Consider the following 20,489-nt stretch of genomic DNA (forward strand, 5'->3'; position numbering starts at 1 on the left):
TTTGGTTTTTATTCATTTCTCTGTGTTTTTAAAGTTATGTTCCTTTTTGGCCCATGATTTATTTAAAAGTGTATTGTTGAATGTAGAAGTGTTAGGATGTTTTTATGTTGCACTTTTATTATTGATTTGTTGTCTGATTCCATTGTGATTGGAGAACATACTCTGATTTCAATGCTTTTAGAGTTGTTGTTTGTTTTATGACCCAGGAGTTGTCCAGGGAATTGTCCCGTCTTGAGGAGTTGTCCAAGGTATCTTAAAAGGAATGTGTATTGTGTTGACAAAGGCTATGTGGCCTGTGAATGTCAGTTAGATCCTGTTGGTTGATGGTCTTTGGGTTTTTTAGTATCTTTTAGTTATATGTATATATTCTTTTATATCTTATGTATCTCTTAGTTTTACCAGTGAGATGTTTGATGGCAGTGAGATGTTGAAGTCCTTGAATATAACTGAATTTGTCTACTTTTCCTTCTGGCTTTTCCAATTTTTGTTTCATCATTTTGCAACTCTGTTGTTCGGTGCATACACATTCGGGGATAGTAGTTCTTCATGGTGAATTGATTCCTTTATCTAATGTTACTCTTTGTCCCTGCTCTGAAGTCTGCTATATCTGATATTTACATAGCAATACCTTTAAAAAAAAGTTAGCATGATAAATCTCTTTCTAATACAAAATCTGTTTCTGTTGTGTTGAAGTATATGGTTGGATAATCATTTTAATCATTCTGTCACTTCCTGCCTTTTAATTGATGCGTTTAAACCATTTACTTTAAAGTGATTTTTTATACATCAGTGCTTAATTCTTCTTTTCTTATTTTTCTATTTCTTTTTTCTTGTCTCTCTCTGAGTTACTTCAACATTTTTTAGAATCCATCTTGTTATATATATATATATTTTAGTATATCACTTTGTGTATTTTTAAGTAGTTGCTAACATTAAATTGTTATATTTTAACTTAACACAGCCCCCTGATAGCGTTGTTTTACAACTTTGACTACAGTATTAAAACCTTGATTTCATTGAGATTCCATGGCCCTACCACCTTTTTTCCCCTTAAATAACACCCTTACCACTTTAAAAAACATAATTTCCTAAAGTATTTCTTCTCTATACATTCTGCTCAACTGATGTCATTATAACTTTATGTCAACCATCAAGTATGATTTAAGAGATTATTATTATTTTAATGTTTGATGGGGTTGTTTGTTTGTCTTTGTTTTTTTAGTTTTATAGGTTGGATTTCCCTCCCCCCTTTTTTTCGAATGTTAAAGAACTATTGCATTCCTTGGATAAGCCCTATATGGTGATGGTGTATTTATCCTTTTTATACACTAATGGGTTAAATTTGCTGAAATTTTAATGAGAATTTTTGCATCTGTAATAATGAAGAATGTTGATTTGTATTTTTTCCCTTCTTTTAATGTCTTTGTTTTTGATATCAGAGTAATGTTGGCTTCCTAAAATGAGTTTGGAAATTTTTCCTCTTCCGTGTTTGGAGAGAGTTTGTGTTGAATTGGTATTTTTTTCTTCCTTAAATATTTGGGAGAACTCATCAATTTATGTGAGTGGGCCTACAGTTTTCTTTGTGAGATTTTTAACTACAGAGTAACTTCTTTACTATATATAGGGCTATTCACATTAACTGTTAATTTTTTAAAAAACTGATCTTTCGCATTTTGAGTCTTTAAAGAAATTATCCATATTACAGTCTGAACTGTTGACTATATTAACAGAATTTTTAATGATATGCCTTTACTGGCTTTATAACTATAGGAAGTGTAGTTGTGTCTAGTCTTTCATTTCTTACATTTCTAATATGTGACTCCTCTTTACTGTCAAATCTGACTAGAGGTGTATAAATTTTATTCCTCTTGTCAAACAAAACTTTGATTTCTTTGATTTTTCTTTATTTTCTGCTGTTTTGATTTACATTTATTTTAGGTTTAATTTGCTCTTCATTTTCTTACTTCTTATATTGGTCACTTCTTTGGGCATGTGGAATAAGAGTTATATTGATAAGACATGCATGATTCTTACTATGACTCTAATGCTTAGAATATAATGTGTACTGTATACATGTCTGGAGTGCAGGTATCACATGTATACACCATATATCTCATATGACTGCATGTTGGACGTACTCACAAGGTAGAATCCCTGCACAGTAATTGAGGTCGCATGTTGATTGAGAGTTTAAGATGGCTGCAGTATCACTTTAGTCATAGACACTTAAGCAGTTTATTATTTTTGTCCCAACCTGTGGCAGCAGTTGGTATACCGAACGCCTCTACAACCAGTATTTCCAACGAACATAAGTAACTAGATTTACTTACTTTTATTGTGGTTTTATTTAAAAGTGAATATGTTTAAACATTCAAATTTTTATAAGTCTTGTATAAATTATTTCCTTTTTTGTAGGCTTTTTATTTGGAATATTTTCAAATGTTCAGGAAATTTTTAAGGATAAAAATAGAATAAAAAAATATACACCTTTACAGAGCTTCACCTATTGTTGACAATTTGCCCTATTTGCTTTTTCATTTGCTATGTATTCTCCCCTTCCACACACACATGTGTATGTCAAAAAATGAATTTCTGTGCATGAAAGAATTACACAGCTTAAAGCTCTTCTGGAGTAGTATTGTGTCCCATGGCTCCACAATATTTAAAATGCCATTCAGGCAAACTATTAAGTAAAAAATTAGGGAATAGAACCAAAACCATGCACTGTCTTTTTGTTGTGTTGAATTTTAAAATATTGAGATATAATTCTTTGAGATATAGTCCCATATCATAAATTCATGCTTTTAAAGTGTACCATTGAGTGTTTTAGTATATTCACATTTTGTGCAACCATCCCCATGATCTAATTTCAAAATATTTTGAACACCCCCAAAAAGAAACCTTATCCACATTAGATTCACACCCCATTTCCTCCTAGCCCCTAGCAACTGTTCAATCCACCTTTATTTCTATAGATTTTCCTATTCTGGACATTACATATAATATATGTGGTCTTTTGTATCTGGCTTAGTTTATTTAGCGTTATATTTTCAAGAACCATCCATGTTGTAGCATGTGTCAGTAGTTCATTGTTCATTGTGTGCGTGTGTGTGTGGGGGAGGGCTGAGGACTATCCCACTGTGTGTGTGTGCATGTGTGTGTGTGGCTGAGAACTATCCCATTGTGTGTGTGTGTGTGCGTGTGTGTACGTGTGTGTGTGTGTGTGGCTGAGGACTATCCCATTGTGTGTGTGTGTGTGGCTGAGGACTATCCCATTGTGTGTGTGTGTGTGTGTGTGTGGCTGAGGACTATCCCATTGTGTGTGTGTGTGGCTGAGAACTATCCCATTGTGTGTGTGTGTGTGTGTGTGCGCGGCTGAGGACTATCCCATTGTGTGTGTGTGTATGTGTGTGCGCGGCTGAGGACTATCCCATTTTGTGTGCGTGTGTATGTGGCTGAGAACTATCCCATTTGTGTGTGTGTATGTGTGTGGCTGAGAACTATCCCATTGTGTGTGTGTGTGTGTGGCTGAGAACTATCCCATTGTGTGTGTGTGTGTGGCTGAGAACTATCCCATTGTGTGTGTGTGTGTGTGTGTGTGTGTGCGCGGCTGAGGACTATCCCATTGTGTGTGTGTGTATGTGTGTGCGCGGCTGAGGACTATCCCATTTTGTGTGCGTGTGTGTGTGGCTGAGGACTATCCCATTGTGTGTGTGTGTGTGTGTGTGGCTGAGGACTATCCCATTGTGTGTGTGTGTGTGTATATGGCTGAGAACTATCCCATTTGTGTGTGTGCGCATGTGTGTACGTGTGTGTGCGGCTGAGGACTATCCCGTTGTGTGTGTGTGTGTGTGTGGCTGAGGAGTATCCCATTGTGTGTGTGTGTGTGTGTGTGGCTGAGGACTATCCCGTTGTGTGTGTGTGTGTGTGTGTGTGTGTGTGTGTGTGTGGCTGAGGACTATCCCGTTTGTGTGTGTGTGTGTGTGTGTGTGGCTGAGGACTATCCCATTGTGTGTGTGTGCGCATGTGTGTACGTGTGTGTGCGGCTGAGGACTATCCTGTTGTGTGTGTGTGTGTGTGTGTGTGGCTGAGGACTATCCCATTGTGTGTGTGTGTGTGGCTGAGAACTATCCCATTGTGTGTGTGTGTGTGTGTGGCTGAGAACTATCCCATTGTGTGTGTGTGTGTGGCTGAGAACTATCCCATTTGTGTGTGTGTGTGTGTGTGTGTGGCTGAGAACTATCCCATTGTGTGTGTGTGTGTGTGTGTGTGTGTGGCTGAGAACTATCCCATTGTGTGTGTGTGTGTGTGTGTGTGCGCGCGGCTGAGGACTATCCCATTGTGTGTGTGTGTGTGTGTGCGCGCGCGGCTGAGGACTATCCCATTTTGTGTGCGTGTGTGTGTGGCTGAGGACTATCCCATTTGTGTGTGTGTGTGTGTGTGTGTGTTTGTGTGTGTGGCTGAGGACTATCCCATTGTGTGTGTGTGTGTGTGTGTTTGTGTGTGTGGCTGAGAACTATCCCAGTGTGTGTGTGTGTGTGTTTGTGTGTGTGGCTGAGGACTATCCCATTGTGTGTGTGTGTGTGTGTGTGTGTGTGTGTTTGTGTGTGTGGCTGAGGACTATCCCATTTTGTGTGTGTGTGTGTGTGTGTGGCTGAGAACTGTCCCATTATGTGTGTGTGTGTGCGGGTGCGGCTGAGGACTGTCCCATTCTGTGGACTCACCACGTTTTGTTTGCCGTTCCTCTGTTAGTGGACACTCAGGTTGTCTCTGCTTTTTGGCTATTGTGAATAGTACTGTTGGAACATTCGTGGGTAAGTTTTTGTACATGTGTTTTTAGTTCTCTTGTTTATATATATGAGTAGAATGGCTTTGTCTATGGTAACTCTGTATTTACCTTTTTGAATAACTGCCAAACTGTTTTCCAAAGTGGCTATTTTTAGTTTTCCACTTTTTTCCACTTTTCCACGTTTTCCACTTTTTACTCCAACCAGCAACTTACAGCTTTCCAATTTATCCACACCCTCACCAATACTTATTATTGTCTGTCTTTTTAATTATTGCCGTCCTAGTATGTGTGAAGTGGTACCTTGTTTTGGTTTTGATTTGTTTTTCCCTGAGGACTAATTCTGAATATTTTATGTGCTTATTGGCAATTTGTCTTCTTTTAGAGAAATGTTTATTCAGATCTCTTTTTTTTCTTTTTTTTTTTTTAAGTTGAAATATTCGTCTTTGCCGGGAGGGGGGTGAGTTCCATATATTCTGTGTACATAACCCTTAACAGATAAATAATTTGCAAAAATCTTCTGTCCTCTAGGTTGTCTTTTCACTTTCTTGATAGTGCCCTTTGAACCACAGGAATTTTAATTTTGATGAGGTCAAAGTTATGTGTTTTTCTTTGCTTAGCTATCCTAGCTTCAGAAACATCATCTAATTCAAGATTATGAAGATTTACCCACGTTATCTTCTAAGAGTTTTAGAACTTTAGCTCATACACCAAGGTCTTTGCTCATTTCGAGTTAATTTCTACATACAGTGTGAGGTAGGGTCCAGCTTCATTCTTTCACATGTAGATCCCGGTTGTCCTAACGCTACTTACTGAAAACACTATCCATTCTTCTTTGTGCCATAAATGAATTAATCGTAAGTATGAGGGTTTCTTTCTGGATTCTCACTTCTGTTGATCTCCATGTTTATCTTTATTCCTAGTAGCACACTGTCTTGATTACTGTAGCTTTGTAGGAAGTTTTGAAATCATGAAGTTAAGAGTTCTCCACTGTGTTCTTCTTTGTCAAGGTTATTATGGCTATTAAGGATTTCTCTCACTTTCTTAAGAGCTTTAGGATCAATTTGGGGGGAAAAAGTGGGATTTTGATAACAGTTGGATTGAATCTAAGATAATTTAGGGAGTATTACAGTCTTTACATTGTTAAGTATTCCAGCCTATGTCTTTCTATTTATTTAGGTCTTTAATTTCTTTCACTGAAGCTTTGCAGTGTAAAGTATATTAGTCTTACACTTGATCATGATGTATAAGCCTCTATATGTTGCTAGAAGCGTATTTTGTATTTTCTCGAGGACTTGATATCCATATGCATAAGGGATATTGAGCTATAGTTTCCTTTTTTTGTGATAACTTTATCTGATTCTGGTATCAGTATTAAGGCTTCAGAATATGTTGGGAAGTGTTTTCCTCCTCTGCTTTATTTTGGAAGTTTGTGAAGCCTTGGTATAACTTCTTCTTTAAGCATTTGGTGGAATGAAACCATTTGTCCCTAGGTTTTACTTTGTAGGAAGAATTTTAGTTAGAATTTCAGTCTCTGTTCCAGGTCCATTCAGGTTTGTTCTCAACTTCATTTCAGTAGTTTGTGTTTTTCCAGGTGTTTGTCCATGCATCTAACTCGCTGGTGAAAAGTTGTTCTAGTTATTCTCTTATTTATCTGTTTCTGTAAGGTTGGCAGGTGCCTTTTATTTCTGTAAAGTCGATAGTTGTTCAGTCGCTCAATTGTGTCTGACTCTTTGTGACCCCACGGACTGCAGCATGCCAGGCTTCGCTGTCCTTCACTGTCTTTCAGAGTTTGCTTAAACTCATGTCCATTGAGTTGGTGATGACATATTTATTTACAACATTCATTGTTTCAATGACTTATAGAAGATGTCTGGAAACAAGCACTGTATCTAGTCATCATTTGCTATATTCAGGAAAAAGAATCTCTACCTAAAAGGAAAAAAAATTGTTATAAATTATCCCTAATTATAGTAGAGAAAGATTTATCTTTAAAGTGAAGATATTTTTGTCTTATTCTTTACTAAAATGCAGTGGGGAAGTAAACTCAATTTTTGAACTTCTGTTTTGAATATAAGTGATTAAATAACTGACAGACTTTTTCCCACAGAAAATAAATATCTTTGTTACTCTCAGATATAGTGATGTAGGTGAATGTGAGAAGTTTAAAGTACATCTTACTGAGCTCAATTTCATAGAGTGAATGCTAGTAGGATCCTAAAAGCCAGAACCCTTGTGTTTATGTATCCTGCTTTCCTCCCTTTGTATAGGAATATAGGCCTGATTTTAAAAGTTAGGTCGCTTGAAGGTACTGCTGGTTTTGAGCATTAGCATCACTTTATTTTGAAAGTAAGCAGTTATGGGTGTAGAAGCTTAGTTTCTGAGGTCCCATGGTTGAAATTTATGGCCCCTCTCAAGCCACTCTCTTGCTGAGTGACCTTGAGCCTAACCTCACTGAACCTTTATCTTCAAACGGAATCCATAATATCTATGTCATAGAATGAGTTTGACGTTCAGTAACACAGTGATCGATAATTATCAGGGTTTTTTCCTGCACTAGGTCTTTGTTGTGGCACTCAGGCTTCCTCTAGTTACAGCGCACACGGTTTCTCTAGTTGCAGTGTGCTGGCTTAGTAGCCATGCGGCATGTGGGGTCTTAGTTCCCCAGCCAGGGAGCAGACCCACATCCCTGCTCTGGAAGGCAGATTCTTAACCACTGGACAGCCAGGAAAGTCCCCTAGACATCATTCTTTCTTCTACATCTGGTTGCTGCTCTAACTGGAAAACATTGGGACAGTTTAGAATTCCATTAGCGTATAAAATAAGGGACAGAAATTCTAAGGAGAGGAAGTAGCTGTCCTTTGTGGTTTCCAATCTAGAGATGTGGCGATATGGGAATTTGACTTGCTTGGGTTCCTTTTTGTAATTTATACCTTAGTAACTGTAAACACATTAAATGATTAAGTACATATCTAGTGTTACTTCTGCTTTTCTAGACATATAATTTAAAGTTATTAAGATTGATCACTTAAAGTAAAATACTCTGTTTTATGCCAGAGTTGAATCCTGTTCATTTCTACATCCTTTAAGGAAAACTATTGATGTATAACACAATATTCTCCTTTTAGGAGTTTATAATAGTTGCTGGTCTTTTTTCTTTTTCTTTTTTTTCCCACCTAAGATATCTCATGTATTTTTTCTTAAAGCTCCTAATTATATTATTATATTAGGTATTATATACCCAAATTATATTACTACTTTTCTATATTTAGGAAAGCTGTCATCAGTTAGATAAAGGTCTGACCTTGGTTGTTGATGGAATCTTACGTGATGGTTGTTGTATCATAACTAATGTTGTTGTTCGATCACTAAGTTGTGTCTGACTGTTTGTGACCCCATGGACCACAGCATGCCAGGCTTCCCTGTCCTTCACTGTGTTCTGGAGTTTGCACAGACTCATGTCCATTGAGTCGGTGATGCCATCCAGTCATCTCATACTCTGTCGCCCCCTTCTTCTCCTGCCCTCAGTCTTTCCCAGCATCAGGATCTTTTTCAGTGAGTTGACACTTCGCAGCAGGTGGCCAGAGTATTGGAGCTTCAGCATCAGTCCCTCCAGTGAATATTCAGGACTGATTTTCTTTAGGATTGACTGGTTTGATCTCCTTTGCTGTGCATGGGTCTCTCAAGAGTTTTCTCCAGCACCACAATTCAAAAGCATCAGTTCTTTGGCTGTTAGCCTTCTTTATGGTCCAACTGTCAAATCTGTACATGACTCCTGGAAAAACCATAACTCTAATGGCAGCCACCAAATACAGCACATTTCTGTTACTTTTTCATTGTCTCTGCTAGCTAGATGGAAAGCTTCTAACTGGGAGTTAGACTTTTTGTCTGTTATATTGTAGGTGTCTGGCTATTTCAGTTAATTCTTGTTTGGTCATTGTGTCCTTGCATCAGTATACCTGTGTTCCACAAGAGCATAACAAAAAGGTTTTCTGGATCATCTAAAATGTCACTTTATGTTAAAAGGAGGGGGAAGTGATGAGAAATGGATGGGTATGCTGGGCATAGCCTTTTATTTCACAGTCCTTTTTTTTTTTTTAATTGTTGCTTTATTTAGATACATTTTTGTGTACTCCAGATGTACTCTATGTCAGTAATTCCCTTGTAGCCATTAGCTCTGATCTTAGTTTGGAAATTCAACCTCAAGCTAGGACTAGAGAGAATCAGAAGGAATTCATTTGTATCAGTGGATGCAGATAACCAGTACTTGTGCCTGAGCAAAAAGATGGAATTTCATTCACACACACACAATTGTTGAACGTTCTCTGTATATGAGGAATTGGTGAGGAATGCTCCTCAGGGTAGAGCAAATTGACACTGAGGTTGAAGAGAAACACGAGAAATGGAGGGACAGGGGTTTCCACAAAATAAAATCAGGGTGCTATTATCAGAGTAAGAAGAAATGGATGCTCAGCAGGCAGCAAAGACACATCCAAGTATGTAATGTAAATGTAAAGTGATGTAATTAATTTGCTGGCATCTTGACTGCCCTCTGACTTTCAGCTTTGGTCACACTGGAAAAGCCAGGTACATGGGATTAGACAGTAGGCTTCTTCCTGAATACACAAACCAGCAAAGAGGAGTCAGGGAGGGTCATATTAAACCAAGTAAAACACCACTGTTTCCTGGGTTTTAAAAAGTAGGCTTTCATCTTAGAACAGTTTTAGATTTACATAAAAATCCCAAATACAGTACAGAGTTCCCGTATACCCCTTGCCCAGTTTGCTCTGTTATTAACATCTCATACTTATATGGTCTTTTTTTTTTCTTTTTACAATTGAACCAGTTTTAGTACATTATTATTAAGTTCATATTTTATTCAAGTTTCTCAGTTTTTACCTAAATGAAAAGTTTTTCCCTTTTCTTTTTCAGAATGCCATCCAAAATACAGCATTACATTTATTAAACATGTCTCCTTAGGCTCCTTTGATCTGTGACGGTTTCTCAGACATTTCTTATATTTGATGACCTCAACAGTTTTCAGGAGTGTACCGATCAAGTGTTTTTCTAGAATGTCCCTCAGCTGGGATTTGTCTGATGTTTTTCTCATGATGAGTCTGGAGTTGCATGATTTTGGGAGGGAGACCACGGAGAGAAAGTGCCATTTTTGTTCCAGCATATCAAGGGTGCTGTCCCCATGACTTTTACTCTGAATGTTGACCTTGATCATCTGACTGAGGTAACATTTGTCAGGTTTCTCCATTGTAAAGTTACTCTCTTTTTCCTCTTTTCCATACTCTTTTCTTTGGAAGGGGTCACCATGTGCATCCCATGCTTAAGGAATGGGCAGTTATGTTCCACCTTCTAAGTAAAAGAGCTTCTACATAAATTATTTAGAATTCTTCTCCATAATTATTTATTTATTCATACATTCATTGATTTATACCAGTGTAGACTCATACATATTTATTTTATACTTTGGGTTTTAATCCAGTAGTACTTGACTTTATTGCTCAAGTTGTTGTAGCTTTGGCCATTTGGGAACTCTTCCTGTTAACTCTTACATCTCTCTGACATATCCGCATCAATGGAGGGTTTTTTGTTTTGTCTTTTTTTTTTCTTAAGCATTTTCTTTCTGGCACAAGTTTCACCTTGTGTGTTTCGCTCCCCCCCCCCCAACCCCCTGCTACCGCCACCCCAGTCCTAGATTCAGCCATTTGTGCAAGAAGCCCCCATTCCTTTTATTGGAGAATGGTATTAGGACCCAAGATCTGTGTGCTGTATATATGCTTTTTGCTGTTAGGCTGTAATATATGTGTGTATACCTACCAGTGTATAGGCACATCAGTAAATATTTCTACAGGTAACCATCTGTATCTTTGTTACACTCAACACGAGTTTGTGCTGACGTTGTTAACTCTAATCCATTACCAGGTGGATCACTCTAGCCTCCTTCCCTTGCTTTTTTGTGAACTCTCAAACAGTGAAAAGTCTGACAATCACCATCCACCATATTTCATGGTTGAATTCGAGAATACATGTAGAGCAGCATCCGGATGGTTAACCCAAACCCCTGTGGAAAATAACTTTATCACCTAAAGATAGTGCTTATGTACAGTTTCATTTGCCTTTAGTCTTACTGATTCCACTCATTTCCAAACTACTTAGGTCAGCACCTTTCACCTCACCCCCTTCCATGAGATGGTTTCATACTTTTGGAATAGAAATAAGTGGTTTTGTCATATTCTATAGTCTGCCCTGGGATTCCTGATCTCCTAAATGATTTTTTTTAAACTGCTTACAGTAGGTTCACTGTGTTGTAAAGTTCTGTTTTTAATAAATGCTTAGGTTCATATGCATCTCACATTGCAGTGTCATGTAGAAGATTGCTTTGAAAAATACCATATGGTTTCCTTATTTCACTCTTCCTTTCTCTCCAAACCCCTCATAACCACTGACCTTATTACCATCTCTATAGTGTTGCTTTTTCCGGAATGTCATATACTTAAAATCATAGAGCATGCAGCCCTTTCTTTTACTTTTTATCACTGAATAATACTCCATTGTATGGATAATCGACATTTGTCTCTGTTTTTGTTGTTATTTAGTTGCTAAATTGTGTCTGACTGTTTGTGACCCCATGGACTACAGCATGCCATGCTCTTCTATCCTCCACTGTCTTCCAGAATTTGCTTATATTCATGACCATTGAGTAGGTGATACTATCTAACCATCTCATCCTCTGCTGGCCCCTTCTCCTTTTGCCTTCAATCTTTCCCAATATCAGGGTCTTTTCCAGTGAGTTGGCTCTTTGCATCAGGTGGCCAAAGTATTGGAGCTTCAGCTCCAGCATCAGTCCTTCCAGTGAATATTCAGGGTTGATTTCCTTTAGGATTGACTGGTTTGATCTCCTTGCAGTCCAGGGAACTCTCAGGAGTCTTCTCCGGCACCACAATTAGAAAGCATCAATTCTTCAGCACCTAGCCTTCTTAATGGTCCATCTTTCACATCTGTACATGACTACTGGAAAGCCATAGCTTTGACTATATGGACCTTTGTTGGCAAAGTGATATCTTTGCTTTTTAATATGCTGTCTAGATTTGTCATAGCTTTCCTTCCAAGGAGCAAGTGTCTTTTAATTTCATGGCTGCAGTCACCATCTGCAGTGATTTTTTGGAGCCCCTGAAAACATAATCTGTCATTGCTTCCACTTTTTCCCCTTCTATTTGCTCTTAAGTGATGGGACCAGATGCCATGATCTTAGTTCTTTTAATGTTAAATTTCAGGCCAGCTTTTTCTTTACTCACCTATTGAAGGACATCTTGATTGTGTCCAGTTTTTTGAAGGTTATGAACAAACCTGCTTTATAAGGAGCTGCTTGCAGATTTTTCTGTGGACGTAAGTTTTCAAATCAGTTAGGTAAATACTTGGAGCACAATTACTGCAGCTAGTTGAACTTTATTTCATGCTTTCTGGCAGTATAGCAGGAATAAATATTTTGTGAGTGGCTTACATAGTTTGTAGGTTGTTAAAACTACTTTCTAACTGGATTGTTTCAGTTCAAGCATTTCATAGTTACTAAAATCCTGAAGTATTAGTTACATTTTCCTCTTTAACCATCACCATCAAGCAGTAGTATGTTTTAAAATATTAGCTTGTAGCAATTATTAAATTAAAAGATTTTGTTTAAATGAAATTTCTTTTCCTGTTAAGTGACGATCTGTTTTGTTTCCGTTACAGCATTTATTCAGTCGGAGAGCATAATAGAAGTGCTGCGTTTTGATGATGGAGGGCTTCTACAGGTAATTTTATTTTAAGTTTGAAGAATTATTCAAGGCTCATTATCAAGCCTTGAATAAAATCTGATTATTATTTTTCTTTTAAAATGTAACTGGTTCAAATGAAATATATTTTATGAGCTTTATATGCAGACAGGTCAGTAGAGTCATGAGTAATAATATAAGCCTTCTTAGCTATGTGAATTATCTTTTAAATTAAATATTTGTAGGGGATGTTGGGAGGATAGGTGGTGAGTGTCAGATCAGGAGCAGTGGAATTGCTGGTAAACTCTATGAGTATGGAACCAGTGAGGAAAACACATGAGGTTGGATGCTGGACCTTAGATATTTATCTGGAAGAGAACTCCAGAGGGTATATGTACTGTGGATTTACATCTATGTCATCCTTCCCCTAGCCATCCTAAGCCATGTCTTTAAATACATTGTGCATAAAATTAGAAAGTGTGATCTGATAAAAACCCTATCCTTCCTTTCAGATCTAGCTCACATATCACCATGAAGCCTGTCTTAGTCTTCCCAGCTCAAAAATCAGTTCTAGGATTTCAGAACTGAAAGAGACAATAAATGACATTTTAACCACTCCTGATTTTCATAGCTGATTTTCTCCTTTCTTCAAAACTTTTACCATATTCTATGCTTATCCTATAGTATTACCACCTTTATAATAAGAAGAACATGTGTTTTCAAGTGTCATGTTATTTGGTAACATGACTGATAATTTTTTACTTTTTATATTCAAGGGAAATCAAGGTTTAAAAGATTTAGAAAGTTGCTCAAAATTTCATGACTTTGCAGTAATGGGACTGGTATTAGAATTCTGTTCTTCTCACTTCAGGTGTGGTAGAGATATATTTGTGATTGTTCATATCTCTGTTACATGATGCTGCCAATGATGTATTTGTTTACTTAATTATAAACTAAATACATGACTTAAATATAGTTCTGAAAAAAACATTTCCTGAAGCTCATAATGAGGGCAGGAAAGTAAAAATTAAAGTTTGATCAAGGCAGTAGAGAAATAATTCTGCTAGGGACCTGGAGTAAGATTTCTCTTTGTGTTGTAGTGTAAATTTAGGTTTTAGACACTAAGACAAAAAAGCAAGGAAAAAAGTGATGGTTTGTAAGGTTCTTTTTCTCTGACAGTGAAGCAAATAGATGCTTTGGATGACAGCTGTTTCCCTGCTTCTAAATTTTTAGATTAACTTACTCTACTTGTACGTAAGAGATGTTAAGAAGCACATACATCAGGCACTGGCTACCTTGTACTTACAAAACGTCTTTGTGTGGCTTTTTATGTTTTAAAAGTGAATAAAACAAGATATATAATGATCTCTGGGTTTGTAAAGCCACCTTGTGAGAAAATGATCTTAGTCTCCTTTTTTCTAGTTCTTTAATCTCTTGCAGGGTAAGAACTTGGAGAACCTATAGGAATGACCATTTAAAAAATCTCACTTTTGGTGATTTGTAGGCTCTAGAGAGCAGGCAACTCAGTACTGAATTTCTAAAAACAATTCTCCAAGTGTAGTTATGTATTACTGATTAAAGATGGATTTATGTCTTTTAGGAACTAGACATATGGGTTGCAAGTGGATAACCCATTTTGAAAATTCTGAAGCTTGACGTGTTTTGCTGGTGGTGGGAGTGGGGGGCTGTCAATCCATATCTAAAAGGACTTGGATGTGGAAGGACTTATCACCTGGGATGTCATTTGCTCATACTCTTTGGGTCTGCTGCTATGCTTGGACCAGAGCTTGGGGGTGACCTCAGAATTCTATACCAAAGATAATTTTAGACTGGAATGTTAAGGGCAGGTAGTACTAAATTGGTAAAATCAGCCACAGTGAAACCTCATTGAGACTCTTGCAGAGTGCCTGATGTTGGGGTGCTATATCTTGGATTGTGGATTATAATGGATTATATATCTTCAAGTAACAGAATATTAGACCCTTTGAATAGAAATGTGTAAGAATCATTCATTTTAATGTTGAAGGATATTTCCTAGGAACGGCAGTTTTGATTTTGACGTAATGTCATTCTTTCTGGCAATAATTTGCCGTTAAGTTCAGCTGTTTCTTAAACAGCTCCTGGTTCCTTGTGATTAGAACAGCAGTATGTACATGTAGTATTTCTGTGGCAGAATGCATATCAGGTTTATCCAAATTAAACCAAAGCTGGTGCAAGGAGGGAGTCAAAACAGCAGCTTTGTTTGACATGATTTAAAGTTAGAATTTTGCCTGAGAGCATTCCCTCCCAGATAGTGGAATTTATGTTATATTTTTGTGTTTTGGCTCATAGTGATTTTTTAAGTCCTAAAAATTAATTGATGATACATCAACAAAAATTGTTCCAACTCATAAAAAATTTGCTAGGAAAATTGGAGTTGATTTCCTTGTTTTTTAAAGATAAGGAAGACAAGGCTCATAGAAGTTAAATAATTTGCTCAGTATTCAGTTGTTAGAGCAAGAATCTGGCATCTAATAATTACACAGCTTCCTGGTATCAGAGCTCTTTCCACAGTAGGACACATGTGTGTTCCTCGTGTTACCACTGGTGATACCAGGGTCTGATTAGAAATCGTAGCAGTCCTCTTAGCCCACGTGTTCTGTAGGTGGTGCTTTGGCTGTTGTCATTCCCGGCTGACAGGGCTACTAAGCTTTGGTGTATAGAACAAGGAAGCTAAATTCATTTCTTAGATGAGAACAAGATGAGCACAAATAACTTGAGGATTCTTCCTCAGGAACTTGCTGAGAATCCCAGCTGACACATAATCATAAAAAAAAAAAAAATCTGTTGAGCAGTGTGGAAAAAATTATAGTAGAGAGCATACTTAACAGTGAAATGCTACAAGTTTTATCTCTGAGATGAAGACTGGGTTAGAGATGCCCACTAAATACTACTGATACTCAACATCATCCTAATTGTAGCCAGTAAGGCAAGAAAAATAATAAAAAACTTAAAAGGATTGGAAAGGAGGAAACAAATGTTATTCACCTCGGATTATGATAAGTTTATGGAGGTAATCCAGAGTCTGGAGATAAGTTATTAGATTCAGTAAGCACTTTAGCAAGTTTTCTGGTTAACAGTTGACATGTAAAAACACAAGTGCATTTCTCCATTTTATGTTGCACCATATGAATTAAACCACTTTTATGGATCAGAAAAGGCAACAGAGTCCAGCCTGACTCATACATATATGGATACTTGATTTATGAGTCACTGAAGAATATTGGGGAACACTCAGTAAAGGGTGCTGGAACAAGTGAACATCTGTATGGGAGAAACATCTATGTGGGAGGTCATCTATATGACCCTTCACCATAACAAAATAGTATAACTATTTTGGAACCCTGGAGTCTTTTGAAGGCTTATAACTTCAAGGGGAAGGCTTGAGGTAAATTAAAGTAGAATATGGCCCGTTTCAGCTCTTAGCATAAAAGCAGTTACCCACCCTCACCCGCTGGCCCCATGGCAGCCCGCTGTGCAGTGTGCGTCGAACTGCTTGCCCGCAGCTTGCAGGAGCCTGGGTGGCCGAAAAGGGGCTCTGTCCTCCAAGTACTGGGGAGCCCTGTCCTCACTGCTGCTTTTGATCTCAGAGGTTAGACAAAGAGGCAGGTGGCCGTTGTTGTCGCAGCTCCCCCACTGTTAAAAAGTTCATCATGGTTGTAAAGAATCGGACATGACTGAGCGACTTCACTTTCACTTTCATCCTTAAGTGACCTAGAAGATTTTTAAAAGTCTAACAACCTTCAAAAGCTATTGCATAATTGGCAGAAATTGGAAAAATCATTTTGAATGTTCAGGGAAGGACCTGGGTTCATAAAAGACCTCAGAAGACCTTAAGGTTAGACCTCAGGCTTATATTTGGCATAAATAGAGCCTGCAAAAATCATAAAACCAAAAACAATAAACTGAAACAAGCAGGTGGCAAACTCTGGAAAAGGAGGAGACTGACATCCAGAGTCATTATGTTATTAGATTCAGATATCCAGTTTTAAACAAAAATCACAGTGTGTAGCTGGTGAGAATGCAAACTAGTACAGCCACTATGGAGAACAGTGTGGAGATTCCTTAAAAAACTGGAAATAGAACTGCCATATGACCCAGCAATACCACTTCTGGGCATACACACTGAGGAAACCAGATCTGAAAGAGACACGTGCACCCCAATGTCATCGCAGCACTGTTTATAATAGCCAGGACATGGAAGCAACCTAGATAGATGCCCATCAGCAGATGAATGGATAAGGAAGCTGTAGTACATATACACCATGGAATATTACTCAGCCATTAAAAAGAATTCATTTGAATCTGTTCTAATGAGATGGATGAAATTGGAGCCCATCATACAGAGTGAAGTAAGCCAGAAAGATAAAGACCAATACAGTATACTAACGCATATATATGGAATTTAAAAAGATGGTAACCATAACCCTATATGCAAAACAGAAAAAGAGACACAGATGTACAGAACAGACTTTTGGACTCTGTGGGAGAAGGCGAGGGTGGGATGTTCTGAGAGAACAGCATTGAAACAAGTATACTATCAAGGGTGAAGCAGATCACCAGCCCAGGTTGAGTGCATGAGACAAGTGCTCTGGGCTGGTGCACGGGGAAGACCCAGAGGGATGGGATGGGGAGGGAGGCGGAAGAGGGGATCGGGATGGGGAACACATGTAAATCCATGGCTGATTCATGTCAATGTGTGGCAAAAATCACTACAATATTGTAAAGTAATTAGCCTCCAACTAATAAAAATAAATGGAAAAAAAAAAAATCACAGTGTGTAAAAAAAAAAAAAAAACATGAAAAATGACTCATTCAAACAAAAAAAATAAATGAACAGAAACCGTCTCTGAAAAAGACCTGATAGCAGATCTGCTATATAAATTTAAAGCAGAAATACTTTAAAAGCAGTCATTTTAAGGATGCTCAAAGAGCTAAAGGAAGATGTGGAGAAAATCAAGAAAACACAACATATGAACAAAATGAAAATATCAATAGAAATATAGAAAGCCTAAAAAGTAAAAGAGGGTGATGTTATCAAGATGGCAACATTGGCAGCCGTAGCTCTCATTCTTGTTCAGAAACACTAACATGACAGTAACTATTGATACCAAAATACTTTGATGAGAAATTAGAATCCATATGAGAAGCACAAGTACCCCTAGAAGGGCACAAGCCAAGAGCAGTTGGGTTTTTCTGTTAAGAGTAATACTGACTTTTCTTTAATCATTCATCTTTTTGTTCCTCAGAATCAAGAATTTCCATAGTCTTATCTTCCAGTTTGATAATGCTTTCTTCTGCTTGCTCAAATCTGCCTTTGAATCTCTCTAATGACGTTTTCATTTCAGTTATTGTACAACATTTGAGTTTTGGGAGATTAGTGAGTTTAGGAGATTTAGTGTACAATATGGCTGTAGTTAATAATATTGTGTTGTATACTTGAAATTTGCTCGGCTAGTAGTTCTTAATTGTTCTCACAAAAGAAAATTTTATGAAGTGATCATTTCACAATGTATATGTGTGTTAAAACATCACATTGTACACCTTAAATATAAATAATTCTTATTTTCCAATTATACCTCAGTGAAGCTGGGGAAAATAGAAATCAAAAAGAAAATTGAGCTGGAAGTACAGTAAGTGAAATGAAGAACTCTTGATTCTGAGGAACAGAAAGATGAAAGATTAAAGAAAAGCACTGGATCCTAAGACCATCGAGTGGACCAACATATGCAGTGTCCTAAAAAATAAAAAGAGAGACAGAGAGAACACTTGAAGAAATAATGGCTGAAAATGTCACAAATTAATGTGAATGTAAGTATCCAAGAAGCTCAGTGAACTCCAAGTAAGATGAACTCAGAGGTGCACTCTGGGACATGTTAAATCAGACCTTTAAAAGACAAAATCTTCAACAAGAGAAAAGGGACTCATCACGTGAAAAGGATCCTCAATAAATTATTAAGAGATCTCTTATCACAAACTTTGGAGACCCGAAGGCAGTGGGCCCCATATTCAAAGTGCTACAAGGAAAAGACTATCAACCAAGAGTCCTATTTCTGGCAAACCTGTTCTTCAGAGGTGAGGGAGAAATTAAGACATTCCCAGATAAATAAAAGCTGAGGAAGCTCATTACCATTAGATGTAACCCTTGCCAGAAATGCTGAAGAGAGTCCTGCAGGTAAAAATGAAAGAACACTAAACAACGTACAGCCACGTGAAGAAATAAAGATCACAGAAGTAAAAACATGGGCAATTTACAAGCTGGTATTATTGGAACAGTGGTTTCAAACTCCACTTTTTGTTTTCTATGTTATTTAAGAGACTAATACATTAAAAAAAAAAAAAAAAAAAAAAAAAAAACCTAATAGTCTAAAAGCAATGATTAGTGCCACTTTGGTTTGTAACTTCACCTTTTGGTTTCTACATAAGACTAATATACTTAAAATAATTATTTGATTTTGGATACAAAGTATATAAAGAATAAATTTTGTGACATCAACAACTGAAAGAAGCAGGGATGGAGCTGAAAAGAAGTACACATTGAGTGTGATTGAGTTAAAGCTGATAAAAATTCAAATTAAAGTGTTACAGCTTTAGGATATTTGATTAATACCCATGGTAACCACAAAGAAAATTATATAGGAAATACCCAAAAAGAATTTAAACATTTCACTTCCAAAAAGTCACCTAAGACAAAAGATGACAGGATTAAAGGAAATGAGGAATGAAAACAGTATAGGGCATTTAGAAAACAAATAGCAAAATGACAGAATTGAATAGACTATTGAAGCTAAACTGGTATTAATTCAAACAAGTTTGTTGCAAATTTGACATACAAATTACAATCTCCACTTAGGGTAACTGCTAAGAAAATAGTGTAAAATATGTGTAAAAGGAAATGAGTGGCCAGCTTCAGCACAAGCTGAAAAATTAAGCTTAAACAATTAAGCTAAAAGAAGTCAGTTTTAGGTATACAGAGTCTTTAAAGGATATGTTGGAAATTCCCTGGCAGCCCAGTGGTCAGACTGCACTTCCACTGCAAGGATCCCTGGTCAGGGAACCAAGACCCTACATGCCACCTGGCAAGCCAGAAAAGTGAAGTCTCTGAATGTTGCCAAATGCCCCTGGAAGACAAAAATTGCCCCCAGTTGAGAACCACTAGGTTACAGGGATAAACATATATTATTTTTGTGAGAAGAGAGTTTAATAATATTTGAAACAGCACATATATATGTTTGCAGAGTCTTTTCCGTTTGATTGGGAGAATTTCCTCCTCTATATCCCTGTGGGATGCTCTCTGAGAGAGAGAGAGTGCTCAGACTCCTCTGGAATGTGGGGCCTAACAGTGAGGTAGGCCGAGATCGGAGCCCTTAAATGCTGTGGAAGAGTTGGAGTCTGAACTGTGGGCAGGAAGGAGTCTGTGCTTATCTTTGTAGATAGATATCGTTTGCGGTACGTCAAGCGTCACCAACTTCATGTATTTGTGATTCAGTGAAGTTTACTTTGCAATATTGTAAGTGTGTCTTCTATTTGATAGAAGATACAGAAATATATGGCACAGGCATTTTCTTGGGCCCTGAGTACTCCTGGCAGACCCTTATCTCTGAGCATAAAGCTCAGAGGTTTCTGCCAATCACACGGTGAAACAGGAAATCTGAGTTTCTTGTAGGGATTGCTTCACAGTTTGGTTTGCTTAGCCGTCTTTTTCATCATGACTAGTGGCCATTTGTTTTTCTTTAAGTGAATTGCCTCTTGCTCTTTGCTTACGTTTCAGTTACAGTATTCTTTTCCCCAGTTTCTTTTTTTTTCTTTCTCTTTGCTGTTATAAAAATACTTGCACACAGTAGCAAGATCTTTTCATTGTTGCTAATATAATGCTTATTTGCTTGATTTTTCTCTTCTTT

General features: G+C 37.4%; 1 protein-coding gene across 1 annotated transcript in view; it reads left to right on the plus strand.

Annotated features, from left to right (window-relative positions):
- Positions 1–20,489, plus strand: part of TMEM131 (transmembrane protein 131) — a 169,167-nt gene that overhangs the window by 42,877 nt on the left and 105,801 nt on the right. Inside the window, exon 2 of the mRNA XM_061155969.1 lies at positions 12,527–12,588. Coding sequence (XP_061011952.1) covers positions 12,527–12,588 — 62 coding nt within the window. The remainder of the gene's footprint in view (positions 1–12,526; positions 12,589–20,489) is intronic.

Source organism: Dama dama, chromosome 11 (genome assembly GCF_033118175.1).
Source record: "Dama dama isolate Ldn47 chromosome 11, ASM3311817v1, whole genome shotgun sequence".
Taxonomy (NCBI): Eukaryota; Metazoa; Chordata; class Mammalia; order Artiodactyla; family Cervidae; genus Dama; species Dama dama.